This window comes from Podarcis tiliguerta, assembly GCF_965153285.1.
Source record: "Podarcis tiliguerta genome assembly, chromosome: 4".
Lineage (NCBI taxonomy): Eukaryota > Metazoa > Chordata > Lepidosauria > Squamata > Lacertidae > Podarcis > Podarcis tiliguerta.
The window spans coordinates 13,760,238-13,787,292 of record NC_139537.1 but is presented as its reverse complement, the minus strand read 5'-3'; the positions used below and the strand labels follow the sequence as shown (position 1 = coordinate 13,787,292).

The following is a 27,055-nucleotide window of genomic DNA, read 5'->3' as shown; positions in this document are numbered from 1 at the left end:
TGCTTGCCCGGTTGGGTAAGATCCTTAGACGTGTGAGCATAAGCTCTGCATCTAAAACAGGGTTTTCCTACATCAACCCATTTGCAGCTGGCGCCGTCTGAGAATTCTGATGGAAACAGAAATGTGAGCAGAAATGGCTGGTGTTTGCTTATTCATCTCATGTCCAGAAGAGAAAGCAATCCAGCAAACACAATCAGGATTCACTGTTGTTGCTTTCAGTCCTCAAGTGATGACCCACCCATTTGAATAGTGTTTCCCTGGAATCACGTAAGGACAAGATGATTAATTACATTAAATTGCAGCACAGGGAACAGCAAGTTGAATTACGTGTTTTTTTGTCTGAAGCTGAACTGCAGCAGAGCGGATACAGCACTGCGCATGCTCAATGGAAATCAGTGCCTTCTAACATCCCTAGCTGCAGCCCCTTGGGTAGCTCAGTTGGTTAGAGCTTGGTGCTGATAACATGAAGGTTGCAGGTTCAATCCCTGTACGAGGCAGCTGCATATTTCTGCCTTGCCGGGCATTGGACTGGATGATCCTCAGGGCCTCTTCCAACCATAGTGGTCAACTTTTCCCTTTTCTTGTGAGGAATCCTATTCGGAATAAGGGAATTTCCCTTAAAAAGGGGGAAAGGTTAGCAGCTATGCTTCCAACTCTACGGTTCTATGATTCTATGCTGCCCAATTCTGCCCCTGAAGATTTGGGGACCCTGTGGAATGGTGTGAGAAGTGATGTTGGGAAGCAGGAGAAGAAAACAGTGGAGATCTGGGGGCCAGAAAATCCTCTCGATCCAAGCTTCTGAGAAGCTCTCGTGCACCCTGCACCATAAATCAAAAAACCACTGCATTGCATCACACCAGCTCTCCAGCCTGTTACCTCACTACCTGAACGCTGAGCCACTTATCCTGTCAAGAAAGGAAGCTAAATGGTTTAGGCAAGGTTTTCTCTTAACAAATCCATGTTGGCAATCCATTTTTCCCTGTAGGTGCTCACAAAATTGAATTTTAGTAGTCCTGTTGTCTGACTAAATTTGATTCAAATGCACCGTGCTGCACTCCTAGAGAGTGTTTTGAATGTGTGATGTTTGCTTATGTGCTCACGCAAGGGGGACTTGCAGCTAGGGATGGAAGGGGAACGTCAGTTTTGCTCCTTCCTGTTTCTCATTCTTCCAGTCTTACATCCAGTTCTCCACATCTTGCAGCAATTGGCAAAGCTTAAAAAGAAAAGGAACTCATGAAAATTCACCAATATTTCAGGGCACATTCTCCTGGTAATCACACTTTTGAATGCATTTTTGTGTATCATTTTCACCAATATATTCATTTTTAGGAACAATTTCCCCTAATATATGCATTTTTGGTAGATTCAGCACTCAGTGAGATTAGAATTGAATTTCTACCTCATTCCTACCTACAAAAAGCATTGGAATGTACTTTCACTTCCTAACAGGAATATTCCTGTTCAGAATTCCAGCCAGCCAACCATGTTGTCACTATGATGAAGAGAATTCATTGGAAAATTTGGAAAGAATGAATCACTAATGGGAGGACTTGTAAGCACTTGTAAGAGAAGAAGAAGAAGAAGAAGAAGAGGAGGAGGAGGAGGAGGAGGAGGAGGAGGAGGAGGAGTTTGGATTTGATATCCCGCTTTATCACTACCCTAAGGAGTCTCAAAGCGGCTAACATTCTCCTTTCCCTTCCTCCCCCACAACAAACACTCTGTGAGGTGAGTGGGGCTGAGAGACTTCAAAGAAGTATGACTAGCCCAAGGTCACCCAGCAGCTGCATGTGGAGGAGCGGGGAAGTGAACCCGGTTCCCCAGATTACGAGACTACCGCTCTTAACCACTACACCACACATCAGGATGAATGTTCAGTGTTGTATAACCTCCACACAATAACAAATCAGAGTGAATGCTCAGTAAAGATCAGGTATAGTCTGACCACTGTGCCATGGCGCCAATTTGAATAAAACAAGGGAGAGCACTGCCCTGCCCCCTGCTGGAAGGTTGCTGGGAGGACAGATGGAGCCAAGTGAGTGCAGTCCTGGGTTAGGCCCCCTGACATGGTGGAGGCTTTACCACCTTCTTCCTGTCAGGTAGTTGTTTATCTCTATGACAACTGATGGGAGGGCATTCCACAGGGCAGGTGCCACTACCGAGAAGGCCCTCTGCCTGGTTCCCCGTAGCTTTGCTTCTCACAATGAGGGAACTGCCAGAAGGCCCTCGATGCTGGACCTCAGCATCTGGGCAGAACGATGGGGGTGGAGACACTCCTACAGGTATACTGGGCTGTTTAGGGCTTTAAGATTCAACACCAACACTTTGAATTGTGCTCGGAAACGTACTGGGAGCCAATGTAGGGCTTTCAGGACCGGTGTTATGTGGTCTTGGTGGCAGCAGGCAGTGGCCAAGTCCTCTCAATGGCAGGGGGCTCTTGAGGTACTGGGTCCAGGCCCAGGCTACTGGAGAGGAGGGGAGGAAGGAGGGTGCCCACTGGGAGAGAGGGAGGTGGGTGAGCAATTGGACACCTTTTGTCCACAGAAAGTGGAGAAGGAGACTGGGGTGGCTCAGTTTGGAGAGGGGGAAATATTTGGACGGTGGGGTTGAAGGGGTCGAGGCCCCTTAGAATTGGTGCCTATCCCACTGTGTCATTTTCTTTATGCAAACAAACCAGGATCAATGTTGAATAGATGATTTGTCTAAAAGTGCCTTATATATTTTGTGGTTGGGTAGGTAGGCTTGGATTTTTTGGTTCTATGATTCTATAACAGTAAAGCTGAACATTGAAAGCTGCATGTAGTGTGGTCCCGCACTTCTTTTGACAATAGGAGCCAAACCAGATGCACTAAGAAACAAGAATGTAGATCACCTCTCTCCATTGACATGTGTTAATATCCGGTGAAACCATTCCTGGAATTGTGGGTGGTGGAGATGGTTCTTTTTTTACTCACTCCAAGGTTTTGCGCACTCCAAAGCATGCAGAACAGATTGCGGGACTGCAGTGGCGAAGACTGCTGTTCATACCAATTTTCACACCACCTGCTGTTTCGAATCCTTCGGAGTGAAAGTCTTTGTGCCACTGCAGCAGCCAACAAAACAAATTCACTGTTTTGGTTAAATGGCATGCTATTTCATGGTGCTCATCCTCCTCGAATTCAAGGCTGTCTCTGATATCTCTTTATTATTGTAAATACACAGGAATGTATTGCCTAAAGTCACTGAGCTTATCTGTAAGAACTATGTTTGGCTATCTAATGGAAAATCATTCTGCAGATGGCAGCTGTTGTAAATCTTTGAGCCAACAGAAAACCAATTAAATGTTAGCTATCTTTTTTTTTTCCCTTCCCCTCCCCTCTCTCTCCTGGCGGACATAATGCAAAGAAACCATCTCATCAATCAAGCAGATGTAAAGTTAATCAGTGCTAGAAAAATAGCACCCAAAATATAGTTATGGACATGTCACAGGAAAATGGAACAAATTGTGTACTCTGGTGTGTGAATGAGCTACTGAATCTCTGCCTGGAAGCAATTTAAGCAAGGGACCGTGCAATGCAGATATGCACCAGGATCCTGAGCTCTGATCCTCTGCTACCAACTTGGGGGGGGGGGGAGAGACACCAGACAGAAACAACCTCTTCAGATCTGGCCCTTGAAATGGTTCTTAGTGTCCCTATCTCTTCAAACTCCCCATCAACACAAAGACTCATGAGGCCGACCCTGCTTCAGTTTGAGAAGGGATCAGCACCTTTCCCCCTCTTCCAATGACTCCAGCCAGATTAATTCAGTTCAGTTTGCATTTTGCCTGAAAGAATGCGCAACTCAGAAAAGCAGCTACCTTTAGGGTTGCCAAAACGGCCTGAAGTAGCGTCTCCACCCCCATCGTTCAGCCCAGACACTGAGGTCCAGCTCTGAGGGCCTTCTGGCAGCTCCCTGTGAGAAGTGAGGTTACAGGGAACCTGACAGAGGGCCTTCTCGGTGGTGGCACCCACCCTGTGGAACACCCTCCCATCAGATGTCAAGGAAATAAACAACTATCTGACTTTTAGAAGACATCTGAAGGCAGCCCTGTTTAGGGAAGTTTTTAATGTTTGATGATTTATAGTGTTTTTAATGTTCTGCTGGGAGCTGCCCAGAGTGGCTGCAGAAACCCAGCCAGATGGGCAGGGTAGAAATAATAAGTTGTTGTTGTTGTAATAATAATAATAAGTTATAATAAATGTCCAGGAATTCCCAGACATATCCTCTTTTGGGGGTCCTACATGCAAGACAGGAGTGCCTGGCGTGCTCTGGTCCATGGGGTCACGAAGAGTCGGACACGACTGAACGACTAAACAACAACAACAACAACAACAACATGCATATCTGGGGGTAATTTTACATTTTAAAGCAAATGTCCTGGATTTTTGGGTGTTTTTTATATTTAAAAAATATGCATGTGGCTCTGGTTCAGGTTCTGGTTCTGGTTCTGCCATGGGCAGTTCAAGCTCTAGTTCAGGCTCTGGCTCCAGCATTTCTGGCTCCAGTTCAGGCTCTGGCACATGTGACCCCAGTTCTGGCTTTCGTGTGGGAGGCTCTGGTTCAACAGTAGCAGAAGGGCTATCAAGCAAATGCCCTAAAAAAGCTCAACAACGTTTTGTGTCCAGATTTTTACCTTTTGAAATATGCCAACTCTAGCTACCTTTTCAAATTCACAGTGCTCCAAATTTTGTTTGATGCAGTTTCCTGACTGAAAAATGTAAAGAAAGAAGGAGTATGATAGGAAAAGTAAAATACACACCAGTAATGAGAACATTACAGGAATGCATTTTGTTTTGGAGGGAATTGCTTACAAAAAAAAATGTGCACGTTGTTATTATTTATTGTTTATTAAATTTATCACAGGGTGGTTTACGGCATAAAAGCACAAAAATATGCAACAACATAAAGCAAAAACAGAAAAGGAGAAAGCGTAGTCCTCATATACGCCTGCAAACTGTGCTTGCTCATATATTTAATAGTCTTACAGCAGTTGATATCCAAAGATTTCGATCTGGTTTTCAAATGTTCAAAACATACAAGTAAAAGAACAAGCACAAATCCATCAAATTAAAACACGGTTAAAAGTGAGATTTTATAAATATCTAAGGAATTTATAACTTCTTGATAGTCTTAGATATTTAAATGTCTTAAATATCAGGAGAAAATGTGCAGAAAAGTGCTGATGAAGTTTAGTGGGGACTAAAACAATTTTGAACCAGTGCAAAAATGTGGCATACTCAGTTTAAGACTGGGGGTGGGGGGAGGAATGGAGAGAAAGAGAAATGGATTGGTTTGACCATTCTCAACTCTATGTCCGCAGCCGCCACCAAACTGCAGACACATCACCACACCCAAGGGCTCCTAAAGGAAGCAGCACCCCTTTGAAAGCCAACGCTGTGTTGTTGCATATCAGGGCTGCCTGTCTTTAAAACAGACTCCAGGTACACTCAAACAGAAACAGTTCAAAGTATATTACAGCAGACAAAGAGCCCTGCTTACTCCGAGCCCTCCAGGCCCTCACAGACTTCCACATCCCACTTGTCTCTACAGGAAGTTTTCTCTTCAGGTACTTTGCCCTGAGCCAGGAACCAACGTATTTTGTTCACTGTGAGGTCGGAGCTGATAATCTGAAGGAAGCCAAACTGCTGCTGAAGGTTCAGAGTCTGCTAGCTCTTGGGCCAATATTTGAGCTGTCCATAGTGCTGATCACTTCCTTGCTCTGATAGTTATCTTTTGGGGATGGTGAAACTAGAAAAGAGGTTCGGTGAAATTAACTTTAGAGACAACCCATTGGCCAGGAAATTCCTCCTTTGGTGGAATATCTCAGGTGTTTATTATGTGGAGAATATCTCAGGTGTTTATTATGTGCAGATGGGTACACCAGCAAAAACAAGAAGAAAATTGGTTTGTGCGTGCGTTCAATCCCCATGTTGGACAAACAATTCCTTCACTAGATGACTCTTGTGGTCCCTTCCAACTCTACAATTCTATGAGTCCATGATTCTGTGCTTCAGGGTGAGACCCTGCTAGGGTGGAAGGCGAGAATCAGGAAGGAGATGGCTGTTCAGCATTCCAGGCTTGTAGGTTCCCTTCCCTCACCCTCAATCCACTTGTAAAGTGGATGTAATGAGTATTGTTGTAGGTTTTAGGGAAGGGGTCAGCCTGCATGAGGCCCTGAGTCCCTTCTAATCCCTGGGGTCCTTCACCCAGGAAGGGTCAAAATCGGCTACAGGATTCTATCACTGAACTAGGCAATTTAAGACAAGTGTGCTTATCCCTTCATTGGGCAGGCATTGTTGCATTGTCCCCTCTTCACGATCCCCTGGCAGTACAGGGTGGGAGACCTGGTTGGCATGTGTGGCCTGCAAACTTCTGCACACTGTCCAGGTTGTAGCCTGCCTGCAAATGAGCCAATCTCAGCCAGGCTACCGTGCAGGGCCTCCCCAGGGGTGGGGTCAACTGTGCCAGCAGGCATCACTTGAGTCCACGCTTGGAGAATAAATATAGGGCTTGCCCAGGCTTCCTCACCCAGTTTGCCGTTGGCCACTTAAACATAGCCAAAGAAGTTCCTCTGTGCCACAGGGCAAATGTCTGGGCCTTTCTTCTTCCCACCTGGCTGGGAAAACAAGCAAGAGGAGTGAAATTGTGTATGAGCTGAGCAAAAGGCAGTCCTGCCAACTGAGACAAGCTTGCTCTGTGTGGGACTTTCGGCCTCTGCTAGAAATCTAATGGGGAAGCAGGATTTATCAGGGTGTTGAAGCAGTGAGCCCCTCCATCTTATGCTTGGCTTTCATATGTGTGTAAATAAAACCGTCTATCGCAGGCTTCCTCAACCTCGGTTGTCCAGATGTTTTGAGACTACAAATCCCATCATCCTTGACCACTGGTCTTGCTAGCTAGGGATCATGGGAGTTGTAGGCCAGAAACATCTGGAGGGCCAATGTTGAGGAATCCTGATCTATCCTAAGGACAATGCAGTCTCCGTTGACCTTCACTCCAAGGAAAATGAAAACTGAGTGACCCCTGGAGTATCTCACCGCCCAGAGATTGGCTTGGAGCGTACCAGTATGTTGTCTGGTGGCTGGTAGGCAGCAACAGGAGAGATTGTTTGCCCCAGGGTAGCAGCCTTTAGCTAGACATGTCTCCCCACCCGACCCCTTGAGCAATGAAAGGGGAGTGCATACACCCATGGTGCCTTGATGGGTTCCTTTTTTGCTTATTTGCTGCGGGGCTAACTAGTGTTCCTAACACGTATCTAGTGCAATGTGTGGGCATTTTGTGATTATTATTATTATTTGCTTTTTTGATGGATTGCTTGCATTTATTGCATCTTCCTTTTCTATTAATATGCTGCTCACCGCCTTTGGGCCAAAAGAAGAAGAAGTAGTGTTATATAAATAAAGCATAACATAACACAACGCCTAACACGACACAATATCTGCTAAAGCACTATCTGTCAGAGATCTGGCAGCTGTTGTGGCGTGAGAGGCAGCTTTTGTCATAATGATGTGAGCTGCAAACAGCTTTAGGTAAAGTGAACGAGACTGGACTGCCAGCTAATGAATGAACTCATTAACCTCTGTGACATCAGCGATAGATTGGCGTGCGCGGTGAAATGGGGAGGGCCCGGGGAGCGGAATAACTGGAATAGAAGAAGTTGCCACTTCCCTGGGCAAGAGGTAATTGCTGGGCTTTCTGGAATCAAACTGAAGCCTTTTAGAAAGTGACATTTGTTGCACAACACTTCCACGACCCTCCATGTTTGTCTGCCTGTCGCCACAGCTTGAGGCAAAGAAGAAAACTGTTCTTAGGGAAGGTTGTGCAAGCTGAGAGGCACAGCTGGTTTATTATTTTAAGGACAGAGCCGAAGTGGCTTCCATGGGCAGCTGCTCGGGCCCTGAAAGGGAATATGCCCAGTGCTCTTAGCAGTGCCGATTGCCTGGGTCTAGCAGGCATTTTAATTTCCCAGACAGCCTCAGTTTTATTCATTTATTTGGGCAATTCCTATACAGTGGAACCTTGGGTAACGTAACTTTCAGGTTGTGAATGGAGCAAATTTCATCGTGCGTACTTCATGCATGCACAGAAGCGCTCTGTGCACCACACACGTGCGCAGAAGTGCTCTATCATGCCACATGCATGTGCAGAAGCAGCACCTCATGTTGCAGACTTTTTGGGGTATGTAAGGACACCTGGAACGAATTACCGGTAAGTTCGTATCTGGAGGGTCCACTGTACTGCCCTTTGCACAAGCCATAGGGCAGTTTGCAACAAAGCCAAAGGAAATAAACAGAAAGTATAACACACATAAGCAGGGTGGGGAGGAAGGGAAATGGTGAAATGGAGTGGCTGGAATCCTGCACAGCAGAACTCCATACTGCAACATTTTGTTGTAGGTGCAGTGTATATCCTACATAACTCTCATTTTCACTTCTCACTTCCTCCTGGGTTAGGGTCACAAGCACTGCCAACATGGCACCCATGGGTGCCAGTGTGCCTCCCATTGCTTTCTACAGTGCCTGTGGAAAGTATTCGTAAATATGCACAAGTGGCTTTTTTGCTCTTCCTGCCCAGTTACTTTTGGCAGTTTTCCGGTTGCTCCTATATGGGACAAGCCCCCTTAAACATGCCCCAATTTCTTCAGATGCCAGGATTAGACACCCACCCGCCCTTCCATTCTGAGGAGAGGGGAGGTGCGAAGAACATCTCTCTCTGAGTGAACATGGCTGTGGCAAGAGTAGTGGCATTTTTTCCATTGACATGTGTAAGGCATGCCCACATCATTTTGTAGTCTCACTGCTTTTCCCGCTCATTTAGGTGTGGCAGCCATACCTCCACGGCAGCGATTTTGGGTTGGGCCATACATCCTGTGGCGGCCATTTTGGGTAAGCCTCGTCCTCTCAGCACCAAGTTTATGTCTTTCGCACATGACACTTTTTCAAAATTCCAACTGTGCCCACTGGTCCAAAAAGGTTAGTTTAAATAACATAAATAATAAAGTTTTATTAAATCTTTTTTTCAGAATACAATCAGATAAAAGAAAGTAATCTAAATAAAAACAAAAGCAGAGAAAGAATGAGAAAAGAAAAGGAGTTTGTTTAGAGCAAACCACCCACCCACAACACACAGCTTTTTTAGATTTAGGGTTCCTAGACTTGTGTTTCTGCCCTCACAAATAGGTGCTTGGAACAGTGCAGGAAAAGAGGAGACTGAGAGGAGATACGATAGCCGTCTTCAAATCTCTCAAGGGCTGTCACATGGAAGAGGGAACAATCTTGTTTTCTCCTGCTCTGGAGAGTAGGACTTGAACCCATGGCTTCAAGTTACCAGAAAGAAGATTCCAATTAAACATTCGGGGAAATTTTTTCTGACAGTAAGAGCTGTTTGGCAGTGGAACAGGCTCCCACAAGAGGTGGTGGACTCTCCTTCCTTGGAGGTTTTTAAGCAGAGGTTGGATGGCCATCTGTCATGGATGCTTTAGCTGAGATTCCTGCATTGCGGGGGGTTGGACTAGATGACCCCTGGGTCCCTTCTAAGATTCTATGATTCCAGGAATAGGTGAAGCGGGTTGGCAAGTGAAATGTGAACAGTGACAAGTAGGGAAAACACACACCCCTTCCCTCCCTCCGCTGCTTCTCCATTTCAAATCACAAAGTGCCCCTTCTTGAAACAAAATGGCTGCCTGCAGTGGGTTATACTCATTTTTATGTAACGGGCACTTAGGCCCTCCATCTAGCCTATATGGATGTAGGACCAAGTATAGCTGCAATTAAACGCACTTCAGCGAATGGCACCATTCCCAATTTAAAACCGTTATGTAATGCTAATTGCCGTGTTCTTTCCGAGTGGGTAGCAAAATGGAAGATAACATAAAGAATACAAAGCCATGCGGAGTTTTTTTTCTTCTCTCCATAATAAAAAACCCCCATAGCACTAAAGCGTTCAGACTTGCCCCCTTTTTTTAACAGCAACAATAAAGAAGCCTTGTAATTCATATTTTGTTAGAAAATGGCCTATACACTTAGTTGCCATGGTTACTTGATACAGCTCTGTAGATGCTGTTGTATACCGGCAATCAAGCTTCGGGTACAAGTGTTAGAATTTCTAGGGCAGCGAACGGGAGACAAAGGAGACCTACGAATTTGTTTCCTGCGAGCCACAAACCTTATTGTCAAAACAGCCACAGGCCAATGCGGTAGGGTGACTATAATGCTCTCTTTGAACTAGAGGGATCTCGAATTTACGAATCTGCATTTAATAATAAAACTGACAGGCTGACTTGGAGAAAGGCAAGAGAGTCTCTGGGCACACGCAGAGTGCTTTCCTCCCCAGAGTAGCAATGCTGGTTTTCTGGAGCAACTTTGAACTTGCAAAATTTCCAGACATTTCTCTGCTACTTTACGTTGCCTGGCTGGCGCCCTTGAATTCTGGTAATGCTCCTTGCTTGCCTGGATGGAGGATACAGAGGTGTTCGTGTGTAGAATATACTGTACAGGTGTAATAGTTATATGCATTGCTCCACCCACTTTTGCCTCTGACCCCGCCCACCACTGGCATGTGGTTCCTGGAAGCTTGCCTAGAAAGGAATGCAAGACTGGACAAGGTTCTCCAACCACACATCAGTGCCAGCGTCAAAAGTAGGTGCAGCTATAAAAGAGTCACCCCTCCTTTCAGTATCCAGTCTATTTCTCCATCTAGCCCAGAATACCCTCCTTCTCAAACAGACAGCAACTCTCCAGGTCTGTCTAGATCTACGTTGTCCACCTCTGCCCTATCACGAAATTCAAACCCATTGTCCGCAGACTGTGTAGTCTGCTGAAACTTTGAAACTCCCTGCATATTGGCATCAGTCGGGCTTTTGTATGTTGGCACCCATCAGTCTCGAGAGGCAATGGAGTGCGCCTCTGGGGTGAAGTCAAACTGCTGCTGAACCACTGTGGCTCCTGTGACTGCGGAGACTTGTAACTCATAACTGCATTAACAGCAATGATGTTACCTCTCTGGGGTGCAAGCCTGGGTGGTGTGTCTGGAGGTCCTGGGCTGCCCAGATGACAAGACTTCATTGTATTCTTTTCAGCAACTGCTTAGAACATGTTTGTTTAGGCAAGCCTAACATGTATGAGGGATGTGGGTGGCGCTGTGGGTTAAACCACAGAGACTAGGACTTGCCGATCAGAAGGTCGGCGGTTTGAATCCCCACGACGGGGTGAGCTCCCATTGCTCAGTCCCTGCTCCTGCCAACCTAGCAGTTCGAAGGCACGTCAAAGTGCAAGTAGATAAATAGGTACTGCTCCGGCGGGAAGGTAAACGGCATTTCCGTGCGCTGCTCCGGTTCGCCAGAAGCGGCTTAGTCATGCTGGCCACATGATCCAGAAGCTGTACACCGGCTCCCTCGGGCAATAAAGCGAGATGAGCACCGCAACCCCAGAGTCGGTCACGACTGGACCTAAGGTCAGGGGTCCCTTTACCTCTACCTTTACCAACATGTATGAGTTACATGGGTGCCTCTTTCGCATCGCCTATCTAGTTTGATATTGTTTCGAACGTTTTTAAAACACCTGTTCTTTATGGAGACTTTTAATGTTTTATTTCGTATTTCTGTCAACCATTTAGAGGTTTCTTTACAACAAAGTGGGATATAAATGTTTGTTAAATGGATACAACAAATGGTTTGAATCCAGACTTAACGAGCCTCAAAGCGACGTGGTTCCAGATTTGTCAATTGTGTTAAAATACTATCTTTTGTACAGCAGCGGTGACCAGGGGGACCGAACAACACAACAGGAGCAAGGCTATAATCACCACCCTCATCATCATGGTCGTCACTCACCAAATCCATCATCACCTTCAATCTCATTGTCATCCTCATCACCAGTTTCTCACATGCATACTGTATAAGGTAGTCCTACCTTGAACCTTTATACATCCTTTATACATCCAGAGAGAGACGGGTTGGGTTGGGTTGGGTTGGGATGTAAGAATAACAATATCACATTTTTCACAAGCCTGGGACATCATCACCATGTTCTGTGGCCAAGGTTTTTGTAACTCCCTTTGCATAGGGACCAGGGAATAGGTATTTTAAATGAGAAGAAGATGGGGATGATCCCAAAGAAGCAGTGAGGTTCCTCTGGCCCAGAGTCTGAATGTAGCCCTCAAGATTCTCTCCAGGCCTGGAGAGGATTCTCACCCCCCTGCCCTGCCTCACATTCCCCTTGAGTGCTTTTCCCAGACTGCAGTGCATCCTTGAACCCTGAAAATACCTTTGGCTTGCATGGAATGAGAATAGAAAGGGGTTTGTGAGTGTATCTGGAAGCTAGCCCACTGTTCACAGGTAACATTTACATTAATTGCTCCTCCCACTTTTTCCTCCGACCCCGCCCACCACTGCCATATAGAAAAAGTTCCCCATCCCTATGCTGAAACATTACAGCACCTCAGTTATTCTCTCCACCCCATCTTTTTTCGAACTTCTATTATTATTTTTTAGAAAGTCAAATTCCTGTAGATTTTGCAGAGAGGCACGGAGACCCTATGAATCTTCAGCTAAGTCAGTATGCCTTCGTATTACTGCATCAGACTCTGTCGCCTTCCGCTATTTGTTTTTCAGCAGCCGATGAAGTCATTTCTCTTACTTCATTCGCCATCACTTGCGCTCACTGCCTGGTGGTCGGAAAAAAGGCTGCAGCAGCTTCATGTTCAACTCACCCCAATTCAACCTCAGTGCATTTGTGAAAAGGGCTGCGTCCATAAATTAGGACATTAAGGACCAGGCCTTGAATCAATTGGATGAGGAAGAGTGGAGCTCCTACAAGGTTTAAATGTTTAGGTCACCGCTGCTTGCTTCTTTATGGCATTTGCCACCCTCTATATCATTTATCCAAGTTTACACTGCAAAGAGAAGACTAGCAAGATATACAATAAAATAATACGCAGGGTGGCTACATTCTTCCTTCTCTGTCAGAGGCACCATGCCTTTGAATGCCAGTGGCTGGGACCCATGAGTCCTATTTTCAGACTTTCCAGGGGTGACCTGTGTTGAGAACAGGATTCTGACCCAGATCGTCCTTTGGTCTGATCCAGAAGGGCATTTCTCATGTCCTAAGTGGCAGAGCACAAGGGAGAGCAAAGTGATCAAGGAGATAGAGCAACTCCCATGAGAAAAAGTTGCAGCATTTGGGGGTGGATTTTTTTTTTTTTAGTAAGAAGTGACATGATAAAAGTGTGCAATATTATGCAATGTGGATAAGGAGAAACCTCTCTCATTCTAGAACTTATGGGTGTCCAATGGACAGATTAAAGACACCATACATAGTTGAACTATAGAATTCACTCTCCCACAGGAGAGCATGGTGGTCACCAACTTGAATGGTTTAAATAGAGGAGTAGGCAGATTCATGGAGGATAAGGCTAAAAATGGCTACTATTCCATTTGGCCATGTTCTTTCTCCACCGCCAGAAGCAACATGCCTCTGAATGCTGGGAATCACAAGTGGCAAGAGTCGTGTCTTGTTTGCGAGCTTCCCATAGGCGCCTGGTTGACCATTGCTGAACTAATTGGGTCATTGGCTGGATCCAACAATAAATAACACAGTTAAATATCAGCAGTGGAAACTTATTTATTTATTACATATATATATACCACCTTTACCTTCCAAGGAACTCAAGGTAACTCATTTCATTCTCGCACCATCCCTGAGAGGTAGGTTAGGCTAAGAGATAGCACCTGGCCCAAGGTCACCTGGTGAGCTTCATGGCTGATTGGGAACTCAAAGCCTGCCCTCCCAGGTCCTCCCAGGTTATAACACTATAACCATTACTCCACCCGCTTCCTGAAGAGAGCATCAAGGGGATGTTCTTCTGGTCCAGAGCCAAGCACACCATTTCCTTTCTGTCCATTCCCCTTGGGTGTACTGACTGCCCTGGGAAGTAGGTGCTGGGAAGGGTGAAGTCTCTGGTGTAGAGGCTGCTTGACCCTTAAAGGAATTTGTTCAGGGGTTGCTATGCTTGGGGATCCCAGTTTGGAGGTATCTAACTCAAGATTCTTCTTCTTCTTCTTCTTCTTCTTCTTCTTCTTCTTCTTCTTGTCACTTTACTCACAGAAGTGATTCAAAGAGCCTTGCAACGCAATACGTCCCAGTAGTTGGGACTCGGGCTTGGTGTTGAGAACCTTGGTCTGAGTTATGGAATTTGCTACCACAATTCTGAACCACAATGTGTGGTGGAGTAAAAGGGGATCAGAACATTTCATGGAGATTAAGGCTATCAGTGGCCACCAACCCTGATGGTTGTGCTCTGAATGAAAGTCACTAGGGGTGATGACTGGAAGAGTCCTCATCCTGCTCATGGGATTCCCATAATTATCTAGTTGGCCCCTGTGAGAACAGAACGCTGGATCAAATGGGCCTCTGATTTGATCCAGCAGGACTCCTCTTGTATTTTTTTATTCACATTCTTATGGGTTCATCATTTCTGGGGCTTGTGCCACTGGTCCTTCTGGTTTATCTGGCCACTTGTCCTTTGGGTCTGATTGCAGGGCTGCTGCCCAGGATTAGGTTCATGATATGGTACTCTCAGCCAAGTGTGTGAGCTGGTTAAATAAAGGAAACCCAAGATCTTACTGTATCTGTGTGACAAGGATGAAGCACCCCCTGCAGCAGCTTCCTTGTCCAGCCACAGCTCTTGTTTGGCCAGGGTCCCCTTGCTATTCCCAAGGACGCATGCCAATAATTCTCTTCAATGATTCACAGCAGCCCCGTCCTCACAGAGAGTCTGCTCCTTTTATTTATCTTTGCAGCGATGGCTGGGCAGACAGATACGATGTGACAGAAGGATACCAGCGCGAGGCTGTTGGCGGAATAACAATCAAGCTTCAGTCTCCGGATGTGAAATGGTTTGATGATTATTACCTGCAGCTTCAGCCAGAAACCAACCACCGAAACCCGTGGTTTCAGGAATTTTGGCAACACCGTTTCCAGTGCCGGCTGAAGGGATCCCCTCAGGAGAATACAAAATTCAATAAGACCTGCAGCAGTAAGCATCTTTATTCTTACATGTCTGTTTATTTGAAACCAATGAAGTCCAAGCTGTTAATTGCTTCTGGGATTATGGGAGCTGGAGGAATCAATGTCGGGATGAAGGTATGGTGATGTTAAGTGTCTTTTGTGCCAATGAGCTGGGGGCAGACTCAAACAACAGTTTCATGTGGTAACAAAAAGGTTGAGCATAGTTTCTATTCTATTATTTTTCTATATTCTGGAATTTGGTTTTGTTTCGTGGCAGTTGTTTTTATTTTATTTTATCTTGTTACACACCACTTTGATGGCCTCAGGCTGTGCAGCATTTTACTAATTTGTAAAATAAACTTATAAATATAAACAAAGAGTAGTATCAGTCAGATACTTTTCCGCTCTTCCAGCAGCAGAGATTATTTCATTTGTAACTTAAGGGTTAGCTCTGATACTTTCAAAAAGTCAGCTAGCTAAGAGGGGTATGGGCGGAAGTGTTGCTTAGCAACCAGCGTCACATGATGTTCACTGAGGTAGCACATGCTCTGATTGGCTATGTAGTTCAGAGGGGGTTTCCCTCTGTATATTTTAGTTGATTTTTTCCCCCTCCTATGTACAAGGCCTGAACTAAGAAAGACAAAACCTCTCTGTTCCCTTCTCCTCAAATTGCCCACTGTTTTCAGTTTGCTCGGTAAAGGGTCAACAGGACTTTTCTCGGAGGACTTTATTTGCATTATTTAAGTGACTTTGGTAACGGTGATAAATATAACAGAGCAGTAAATGTCAAGCCCGTATGAGCCAGGGTCATGTTTAACAACTCACCTGCTAGCATTAGGTGACTAGGAATTCCCTGCAGGTGAGTGAGTGGGGCAGTCGCAGAGGGACAGATTGCCCCATCTTCCCCTGCCAGCCTGCTTGGTTTCTGTGTCATCTGCAGAAGACAATCTTCTTGCGTTCTTCTGTTAAAGAGTGAAGACAATCAAAGCTGGCGTGCACACACACTGCACAAAACACCTCACTTGAGATGGAATATTTATTTTTATGATAATAGAATGCAGGAAACCATCTTCTTCTTGTTGTTGTTTAGTCGTTTAGTCGTGTCCGTCTCTTCGTGACCCCATGGACCAGAGCACGCCAGGCACTCCTGTCTTCTACTGCCTCCTGCAGTTTGGTCAAACTCATGTTGTAGCTTTGAGAACACAGTCCAACCATCTCGTCCTCTGTCGTTCCCTTCTCCTTGTGCCCTCCATCTTTCCCCACATCAGGGATTTTTCCAGGGAGTCTTCTCTTCTCATGTTGTGGCCAAAGTATTGGAGCCTCAGCTTCAGGATCTGTCCTTCCAGTGAGCACTCAGGGCTGATTTCCTTAAGAATGGAGAGGTTTGATCTTCTTGCAGTCCATGGGACTCTCAAGAGTCTCCTCCAACACCATAATTCAAAAGCATCCATTCTTCAGCGATCAGCCTTCTTTATGGTCCAGCTCTCACTTCCATACATCACTACTGGGAAAACCATCTTATCCTGAGTCAAACCATTGACTCAGCTAACCTGGGGTTGTATATATTGACAGTGGGTCTCCAAGGGTTCAGACAAGGGGCATTCCTGGCCCTGCCTGGAGATGCTGAGGATGGAACCTAAGACAGGCAAAACATGGGCTCTGTCACTGAGTTATGGCCCTTCCCCAGTTGTATACAGCCTGTGACTCACTCAGTCAAATCCCGACCATTTGTTATGCCTGCTAGTCCACTTGCAAGCTGGGTAGATCTCCTGGTGTCATTGTAGGCTTGCGAGTGTAGCAACAGGGAGCTTCTCCAGCAGCAGCATGTCTTCTCTTGCCCTTCATCCGGGGGCGAAGCTAACATGGAAACATACAGCCTCTTTCTGGTTGGAAGTTTTAGCCGTCCTTAATTCAAACACTTGCTGCTGCCTCTGCTAAGTGCATTGATTTTCTGCCCGGCCGAAGCGTTACAGAGAAGGAGAAGTGTTCAGAGTTATCCACCTTGATTCTCAATGCTTTCGTCTCCATGTCAGAGGAGAGGTCGGTTGAGGCCTATGGAGTCCCAAAGAAACAGATAAAAACAGCAACGCTTAGCGCCATGGGAGGAAGTAAAGGAAGGGACTCTGTGCCATCATTAGGATGGAGAAATGGACATGGGTGCATTTAATGGGGTGTGCTGATTTTAAAGGATCAAACAGCACTTTGGAGAAGTTGGCCCTGTGTCCAGGACTGATGAAGTTAATCAATACAACTTGATGTCTCTTACAGCAACTCAAAACAGATAATAAAGGCCTTTCTTGTGTGCCTCCCACAGACATCTTTTTAATATATATATATATTTTCTTCAGTTTTACACTACACATTTAAATTCAAACATTAGACATAATCATCAACATTTAGGATTCCCTGAACCCTTAGACTTCCCTTCTCCCTTCCGTGGCTTCCATTTTCAATCTTTTTCAACTGCATCATATATTTTCTCTATTTTTCTTAAAATAATCCATTTTTACCTTAGTTTTTAGTACATTACAAGCGTTACTCAAATCCTGCCCAAGTGTTTAGCTGTTTACAGTGTTCTCTTAGGTAATTTGTAAATTTTTCCCATTCCTTATTAAAGGTTCTCTCTTTCTAGTTTCTGATTTTCCCAGTCATTTTCACCATTTTGGCATAGTCCATCATCTTCATCAGCCATTCTGGTTGGGACTTTATCTTCTTTCCATCTCTGGGTCAGTAGTATCTGCACTGCTGTTGTCACATACATAAATAATAGTTTCTGCTCCTTTGGTATTTCTGCACCTAAAATTCTTAGTAAGAAAGCTTCTGGCTTTTTCACAAACATTATTTTAAACATTTTTTTCAACCTATTGTATATCATTTCCCAGAATGCTTTTGTTATCTTGCACGTCCACCCACAGACATCTTATTGACCGCTGTGAGAACAGGATGCTGGACTAGATTGGCCTTTGGTCTGATCTTGCTGGGCACTTGCTCTTACATTCCTAACTTTGCTAGGACCACTGAAACAGTGACCAGCAGTGTGTCTAACCCCATGAATCTTCTCCTGTACAGATTTCCAACCTTACAACTGTTAATGGATACAGTGGTACCTCAGGTTACAGACGCTTCAGGTTACAGACTCCACTAATCCAGAAATAGTACCTCAGGTTAAGCACTTTGCTTCAGGATGAGAACAGAAATCACGCGGCGGCAGCGCGAGGCCCCATTAGCTAAAGTGGTACCTCAGGTTAAGAACAGTTTCAGGTTAAGAACGGACCTCCAGAACGAATTAAGTTCTTAACCCGAGGTACCACTGTACAAGACTATTCCCAGCAGGGATTGTGCTGGCAAAACAGTAGCCAGCAGGATTAAAATCTCCACTCACAGAGAGTGGAAGGTTCGGTCCTGCTTTCTGCAGTGTGTTTGGGAGAAGTGGAAAGGAGGTGCAGTGTCTTGTTGTTTTTCCCTTTTAAATTAACCTTTTAATTTCATTTGATTGATTAACCTTTTAAAACCTTGATTGAACATGAGGCCTGGCCCTTGGATTGATTTGGGAGGTGGAGGTTGGCCCGTGTCAAACTGGACCCAATCTGAAGTCCTGGATTAGGCCCTGAATCCGATCCAGTGGGTGGGGGGAGCATGCAGAGCCATTACAATTATTTAGGTAAAAAAAAACACCACTTGCAGGTGGTATCTGGTGTACCATTCAAGACAATATCACAATTTAAGCAGCACAATAGCTCTGCAAAAATGGCACAAGAGGCAGCTTCTCAAAGAACTTGTAACCCTTCAGAAGAATCAAATTAAAAAGCAGAATGTACCTGTGGAGAAAAGGAAAACACTGGATACAGGTAGCGAAGGATGTACCTGCTAGTATTAGGTGACTGTGAATTCCCTGCAAGTGAATGAGTGGGGCAATGAAGGAGGGACAGATTGCCACATCTTCCCAGATCCTCCTTGTGGACTTTTTGTAGGCTTCTGATTGGCGACTGTGAGGTGATGGACTAGATGGGCCTTTGACTTGCTTGAAGAAGCCTTCTGCTTTGCTCCCCTTTGGTCAAATCCACAATAATAGGTTTGTCCCCCCCACCCCGGTTTGTCCCCCACCCCACCCCAGTTCTCCACATTCTGTGGGCTGAGAGATCAACCTAGTTTTGAAAAGCACAGGTTTGTAGCTCAGCTGAATCCCTGGTAGTGGTTGGTTTCTGTGCAGTGTGGAAACAGGCCCATTTCAATTTAACTCTTATTCACTTGAGCTTGAATTGTCTGCCTAGAAAACTATCACCAGGCCATCTGCAAAATTACACAGCACAAATCCCAGTAGATCAAAATCATCCGGCTCTTAAAAGAAAATTGAAGAGAACTGTATGTAATAAAATAGATTTTTTCCGTGTGTTTTTTTCAAAAAACCTACCAATGTTGTTTCTGGTTCAAGTTAGATTTCTGTTAAACGACTAGTATAATTAATTACACAGTGCATGCACACTTAATTCTGGGGGTGAATACTTTGTTAAAAGTTTTGCATATTGCAACATAATTTACTGCTCAGCATTCCACTTAATTTCAATTAGAATGGATTTTCAGTGCAATCTATTCTCACAGCTATTATGCTGATTATTCTTAATTAGGAGGAGAAATTACCAGAACAAAAAGGTAATATGCCGTTTCCTTCCTCCCTCCCTCCCTGAAGGTTTCAAATTTTCCTTGGGTAACAAATGTGCCCTTCTATCAGGGGTGGGGACAGACTGCTTGAATTGCTTCCACATCAAGGGCTGCTCAGAGTTCACCTGTTGAAATCAAGGGGCCTAAATTAGTCATGGCTATTAAATGGGTCTACTCTGAGTAAAAGCTAGTTGACCACAACGATTAGGAAAGATGTGTAAACACTTGTTTTGTGACATTTGTATTTATTGCTTTATTGCATGTGTATCTTAACTTTCTCAAGGTAGCATGCCTACTCCTCCCCACATATTATCTTCACAACAACCCTATGCGGTAGGTTAGGCTGATAAATGTTGACTAGTTCAAGGTTACCCAGTGGGAAATTTGAACTCTGGTCTCCCAAGTCATAGCCCAATGTTCTTATCACTACAGCATGTTCTGTGTACCTTCTCAATTTTTAATTTGCAACAACCCTGTGAGGATTATTATTATTATTAAACAAAAAGTCAGCAGGGAGCATTTGAGTCTGATGACTGTATTAGCTGTTTCAGTCCCTTGATTTGTAGGTGCCTCCTGTCCCTTTAAATAGCTATGTCAACAGGGGGGTGTTTGAATCTCACAGCTTCCCCATCAAGGCTTAAACAGCGCCACCTCCCTTCCTGGGCCACAACTCAGTGACAGAGCACATGCACAAGATGGAGCAAGATTGTTTTTTCCTGTTCTAGAGGGTAGGAATCGAACCAATGGCTTCAAGTTACAAGGAGATTCTGAGTAAACATCGGGAAGAGCTTTCTGACATTAAGAGCTGCTCGATAGTGGAACAAGCTCCCTTGGGAGATAGTGGATTCTCCCTGGATGGTGGGTGGCCATCTGTCATGGATGCTTTAGCTAAGATTCCTTAATCAATAAACACACAAGACGTAACTGGCTGTACTTTTGAATAAATAAGGTATACTATTCATTGTATCAAACTGTAGATTCCAACGGAAGTCTCATAAAGTTCAACAAAAAAGCAGAAGACCCAGTGGATCACTTCATTCTCTAGTCAGTTCATGCATAAGGTCCATACATGTATGTGTCTATTCCACCTGCCTGTTCATAGAGTCCAATAATTCACCTGAAGGGTTGTTACAGTTCCGTTGAAATCTACAATTTGACATAATAATAATAATAATAATAATAATAATAATAATAATAATAATAATAATAAATTATTTGTACCCCGCCCATCTGGCTGGGTTTCCCCAGCCACTCTGGGCGGCTTCCACAAAGACCAAAAATACACTAAGATGTCACACATTAAAAACTTCCCTGAACAGGGCTGCCTTAAGATGTCTTCTGAATGTCAGGTAGTTGTTTATCTTTTTCACATCTGATGGGAGGGCGTTCCACAGGGTGGGCGCCACTACCGAGAAGGCCCTCTGCCTGGTTCCCTGTAGCTTTGCTTCTTGCAATGAGGGAACCGCCAGAAGGCCCTCGGCGCTGGACCTCAGTGTCTGGGCAGAATGATGGGGGTGGAGACGCTCCTTCAGGTATACTGGGCCGAGGCCGTTTAGAGTATACAATGAATAGTATACCTTCTTTTTCCAAAAGTATAGCCAATTACGTCTTGTGTGTTTATTGAGTATGTTTCACATAAACATAGGTTTGTTGTTGCTTAGCTAAGATCCCTGCATTGCAGGGGGTTAGATGAGATGACCCTCAAGGTCTTTTTCAACTCTACAACTTTATGATTCTATGCAGAAGGCGATAAGTTGAATCTCCGGCATCTTCGGGCAGGGCTAGGAATGTCCCATGCCTGGAACCCTTGGATGGCCAGCCACTGCCGGACAGTGTAGACAACCCTGAGTTTGCTGGACCAATGGGCTGACTCAGAAAACTCACCTTCCTATGCCTCCCTTCATATTGTGTCAAATATATAAAGTATTGCCTTACCATATCAGCAATTGGAAGGTGGCTGTGTGGAACACTGCAGTACTCTTCATGGTTTATATATGAATGTCTTGATTTAAATTAACGTGCCTCCTACGTCTGTCTGTGCAAGCCAGCTTTCCATCGCAGAGCAACTGCAAAAGCATGTTTTGCCACTGACACCCTTTGCTAGTTTGAAAAAGCACTGCAGCAAAGGCACTCTTTGCAACCTTCCATAAAGCACATTAATGGCCTCTGTGTTTGTTGTTGTTGTGTGTGTCTGTTTTAATGCCTCTTGGAAGATCGAGATGGCCTTCGGCAAAACACAAGCTGTTTCTGCTGCAGAGATTTTGCATCTCCCCCAAACAAAAGAGTGGGCAAACGACATGGGGAGATTTATATTCCAGCACTGCAGCCTTTGCTCAGTAGGATGAAGGTCTCCCACTCTTCCAAGATCACCTGCATGATCACCTGCTCCCAAGATCACCTGCATGATGCCACCTCTATTCTTTCTTCCAACCCCACAACCCCCACCTTTTGCATCAAGCCTTTGGAACAACAATCCACTACCTATGGCCTACTGCAATCTTTCAGTTCCCATCAGCACTAACCAGGATGGCCAATGCTCAGGGATGATGGGATTTGTAGTCCAAAAAATCTGGGGGGTGCCAGATTGGAAAAGCTTGTCTTACTGTAATAAAGTTTAAGCACATGCAACATATTTCTCCCTTGGCCATTTCTCTCCTCATCCTCTGTGGTCTTCCCTGTGTCAACTAATAGCTATTCCCAATGTCCAAGGTGTACGTGACTTTTTTGTTTTGTACCTAAAATGGACATGCACAAAAGGGAAGGATCAGCAGGGACAACAACAATTTATTTATATCTCGCCCTCCCCAGCCAGAGCCGGGCTCAGAGCGGCTAACAACAGTAAAATAATGCAGCATTCTAAAATCAATTCATTATAAAATCAGTTCAAATCAAATTGATGGCAACCATTGGGTTAGAGTTCTGTGAAGAATTACCAAAGGAGGGGGTCAGGCTGTGCCTTGGCCAAAGGCCTGGTGGAACAGCTCTGTTTTGCAGGCCCTGCGGAAAGATGTCAAGTCCCGCAGGGCCCTAGTCTTTTGTGACAGAGCATTCCACCAGATCAGGGCCACAACCGAAAAAAGCCCTGGCTCTGGTTGAGGCCAGCCTAACCTCTCTGTGGCCTGGGACCTCCAAGGTGTTTTTGTTTGAAGACCGTAAGGTCCTCCGTGGGGCATACCAGGAGAGGCAGTCCTGTAGGTACGAGGGTCCTAGGCCATATACGGCTTTAAAGGTTAAAACCAGCACCTTAAACCTGATCCTGTACTCCACCAGGAGCCAGTGCAGCTGGTATAGCACTGGGTGAATGTGATCCCGTAGGGAGGACCCCGTAAGGGGTTCTTTACCACATTTTTATCCCGACAACAACCCAGTGGGGATGAGAGATTGTGGCTGGCCCAAGGTCACCTACTGAGCTTTATGACCAAATGGGGATTTGAAACCCGGTCTCCCAGCTCCTAGGCTGGCAGTCTGACAACTGCACCATGCAATACATGATTTTGTCAAGCAGCATTACCTAATGCAATGCATTTTGGAATGTTCATTTCTCCAATAGACACCTTTTTATGAGCACTTTATCCTAGCATATATTTTTGCAGTGGTGGACTTGGGGGTTCCAAATTTCAGCAGCGCTCTGTGCAACACCAAATTTCTGCATATGCACCCCCCACACACACCTCTCTCACCTTCCATTTTACATCATTGTTGTGGATCCCCCTCGACTCGGTGCCCTATGAGGGCGATCCAGTTGCTCTCCCCTAAATCCATCTCTGATTTTTGTGCACATTACTTCATTGGAGAACCGCATTGCAAAATTCAGAGATGTGAAATATTCACAAGATGGCTGAGTTTCAGTCAGCATCTTGTCTCAGAAAGTGAGAATTAAGTAGGCTTGCCCTTAAATGTGAACTGGGCCAAATCCCTCCCACAACCCTACCCCACATCAGAGCACATTGCAATAATCAAACTTTGAGGTTACCAATCCATGCATTTGAACACTGTGGTCAGGCTATTCCTGCCCAAGAATGGTTTTAGGAGCTGTAGCTCCTAAAAGGCACTCCTAGCCAATGAGATCCAAGCTCAAAAAGAGCAGGGGAAAGAGAATGCACTTGGGGGTTGCCTGGCAACTGGCTCTAGAATGCTGAGCTGCATAAAGAGAACAGAAAGCATTTTTGGTTCTGTGAAAGGAGCATATGACAAGGCTAGTTTCTGGAGCACTGCAAAAAAACAATAATATGCTGAGTAGTAGCAGGGCAAGTTGAAAAGCAAGACACATGGGGGAATGGTGAGGTCTTGGAAGATAAATGAAGGGATGTCCTATATGTTATTAGTGCCACTGAGCAATAAATACACCCTGAATGTAATAGGAGAAGATATAAGAAGTCACTGGAAGGCAATTGCAGAAATACATATATATGTGGAGAAGCATGGATGGTAAGCAAAGTAGAACAACCCTCCAAACTTTGTATCATTCTAGAGACAAATGGGAGTGCCTGATCTTAAATTATATTATGAAGCCTTTCAGCTCAAAAAACCGAGGCATATTATTAATGATACACTGAAGATCCTGTGGGTTCAAATGAAATTATTCTGCACCACCCCTTCAATTAATGCTCTGCCCTTGTAAAATCCTTCCTGAGCATGGATTGGGAAAATACATGCTACTGTACATAATTGGCACTTTCTAAAACAACATTCAAACCAAAACATAGCCAGCCACCCATTGAAATCCATATTTCTGCAAGGTTTCCAGAATGCCTTCTAGTCCTGTTTTCCTAGATGAGTTTTAGCTGGCACAGCTCAAGAATGTGGACAAAATGCTCGGATTGGTGCAGGTGACCACATGTGCTCTTGGCACTTGACCTTCATAGCTCATAAAAATTGGTAAAGATGGGACAGCTGGTTGGGCCAGGGAGCCTTCTCATGAGAGGCTTACTTAAAGGACTGCACCTTGAGAAGGCTTCCCTGGATCCAGAAAATGTAGTCTACTACATTTGTAGTCTACTATTGAGGGGCCACTAATGTCCACATCTTGGGAAAGGTTCTTGAGCACGTGGTTGATAACCAAATCCTGACTCTTCTGGATGAGACTGATTTTCTAGATCCATTTCAGTCAGGGTTTAGACATGGTTTTGGCATGGAAACTACCGTGTATGATGAGCTGGCTGCCCTGTATGAGGAGAGTGTGACCCTGTTGATTCTCCTTGGTCTCCAGGTGGCTTTTGATACCATTGAATGATGCTTCCATTTGCTCTGCTAAGTTTTAAGTTCTGGAGACTCCAGCAAGCTGAACGTTGAAGAAAGGAACTCACCCGAAAATTGTCACATTCCCTCCCCCAAAAAAGCAAAGAAAGGGAGAAAATAGGGACATGTGGGAATATTTCACAAACTGATGCAGAGTTATATAAAGTGATGCTTTTTCAGGATGACTGTGGGGCATGAATAGCTTCTTGGAAGAAGCACAAACCCAACACTTTCCTTTCCAGCTGAACACTATTTATTAACTTCCAGCGGAAGGTGTGGGTGAGTTCCCTTTGGAAGGACTTATAATGGCCATTGTCCTAGAAGGTCCTTATGTGCTCAGCTGCTCCCACAGATTTCAACAAAAACTATTTGTGCTCAACACCTTTCAAGCCATGGCACGGAGAGAGTTCAGAAACACGTGCTTTGACATTGGCCTGCTCCTTCGGCAATCTCACAATATTTCGTCGTCATGGTAATATTTTTGGTTGCAGGGAAATCGCTTGGTCCTTCGCAGCTAATATGCCAGGGAACATTTTCTTCCAACTGTTCTTTTTAACTAACGTCTTTTGTTGAGATGCCAGCAACTTGGTGTGCAGGCACTTATCGATGAAGCCCGTGGGATGACTTCCGTGAAAATAACAGTGCTTTGTCGCTGACCTTATTGAAGAGTTAATGTTTGTATCTGGTGTCAGAACTAGGTTCCCCCCCAAAAAAATTCCAGTGCCCTAAAAGGGGGTAGGGGCTCCTGTTGATATAAAACTAAAACTTAATTTTATTATCTTGAGCATGCTAACCATTGCAATGTGCTGTGCTTCTCAACAGGCAATCTGACCTTAGAAACACAACATGTCCAAGATTCCAAGATGGGCTTTGTGATTAACGCAATATACTCCATGGCTTACGGCCTGCATAACATGCAGATGGCACTTTGCCCAGGCTACGCGGGTCTTTGTGATGCTATGAAGCCCATTGATGGACGGAAACTCCTCGATGCTCTTATGAAGGCCAACTTCACTGGAGTTTCTGGGGATATGATCACATTCGACGAGAATGGAGACTCACCGGGACGGTACTGTTAAATAGCTATCAACCTGGAAAGCATGAAATGCCTTAATCGTTGCTCCGTGTCTTAATTGTAACTATTAGGATGTGTGCCTTGCTAAATTCCTATCCAGGCATCACTCCACTGTCTAGTGAGAAGCAGGGGTCCCGTACAGTAGCCCAAGGCCAATGTCCACATGTGTGCTGCTCAACCTGCAATGTGGAAACATCTGTGAATGGGCATTATCCACATATTAAGCTGAACGTGATGGGTATCTCTCATGCAGAAAAAGCTTTCTGAGTGGGGCAGAGCTTCTGTGCTATCTTCCCGTCAGGTGATTCACCCATGCTTACTGGGAGGGAGAGGATGAAGCAGTAGGGAGGTCAGCAAAGTGTAAATGCACCAGCAGGAGTGCCAGATTGGCTCCATTTCCACCACACCAACCTCCCCACTGCCTTACCCCTTCCCCTCTTCCTTCCAGTAAGCAGCACCCACTGGGAAGCTAGCCTGGTGAATTGCTTCTGCCTCCATGTGAATGAGAGCCCTGCAAATACCTTTCTAAACACACCATGGCTTTACCATGGATCGGACTGGCTGATTTATGCAGAAGTCTAAATGATACTTTATTCTCATACTATTCTGGATTCATTTGAATTAGCTGGTTGGCAGAGAAGCTCCGTCAGCGAGTGCTTTTGATCACTTGAAGCGAGCGTCAAAAGACTTAAGCTTTTTTCCTTGGCAGGCAGTCAACTAATTTCTCTCCTTCTCTCTGTCTGACTTTCTCTTCCCTCTGAATGCCCAGGAAAAAAGGGTCTCACCTCTATTATATATTATCCACAGCAGGAAAATTATACTTTGGGTCACATAAGTTGTGTGTGCGGGAAAATATATATCAGTATTTCAGGGCTTCTGACAATCACATCATTTTCAATGTGGAAGTTTTCAAGTGAAACTTACACTGTCTAATACGCCACCTTTCAGTTGGTGATGCAAATAATAGGCAAAAACTCAGCCCCAACGACACCTGCCTAAACCGCCAATTATTTGGAAAAGTCGCACATTCAAATTACACTTTAATAAACCCTTTTAAAGG

General features: G+C 44.9%; 1 protein-coding gene across 5 annotated transcripts in view; it reads left to right on the top strand.

The window, feature by feature from the left end:
* Window positions 1-27,055, top strand: part of GRM5 (glutamate metabotropic receptor 5) — a 247,489-nt gene that overhangs the window by 175,981 nt on the left and 44,453 nt on the right. For all 5 annotated transcript variants that reach the window (XM_083436136.1, XM_083436134.1, XM_083436135.1 and 2 more), the window contains exons 4-5: window positions 14,816-15,051; window positions 25,743-25,989. In XM_083436136.1, coding sequence (XP_083292262.1) covers window positions 14,816-15,051; window positions 25,743-25,989 — 483 coding nt within the window. The remainder of the gene's footprint in view (window positions 1-14,815; window positions 15,052-25,742; window positions 25,990-27,055) is intronic.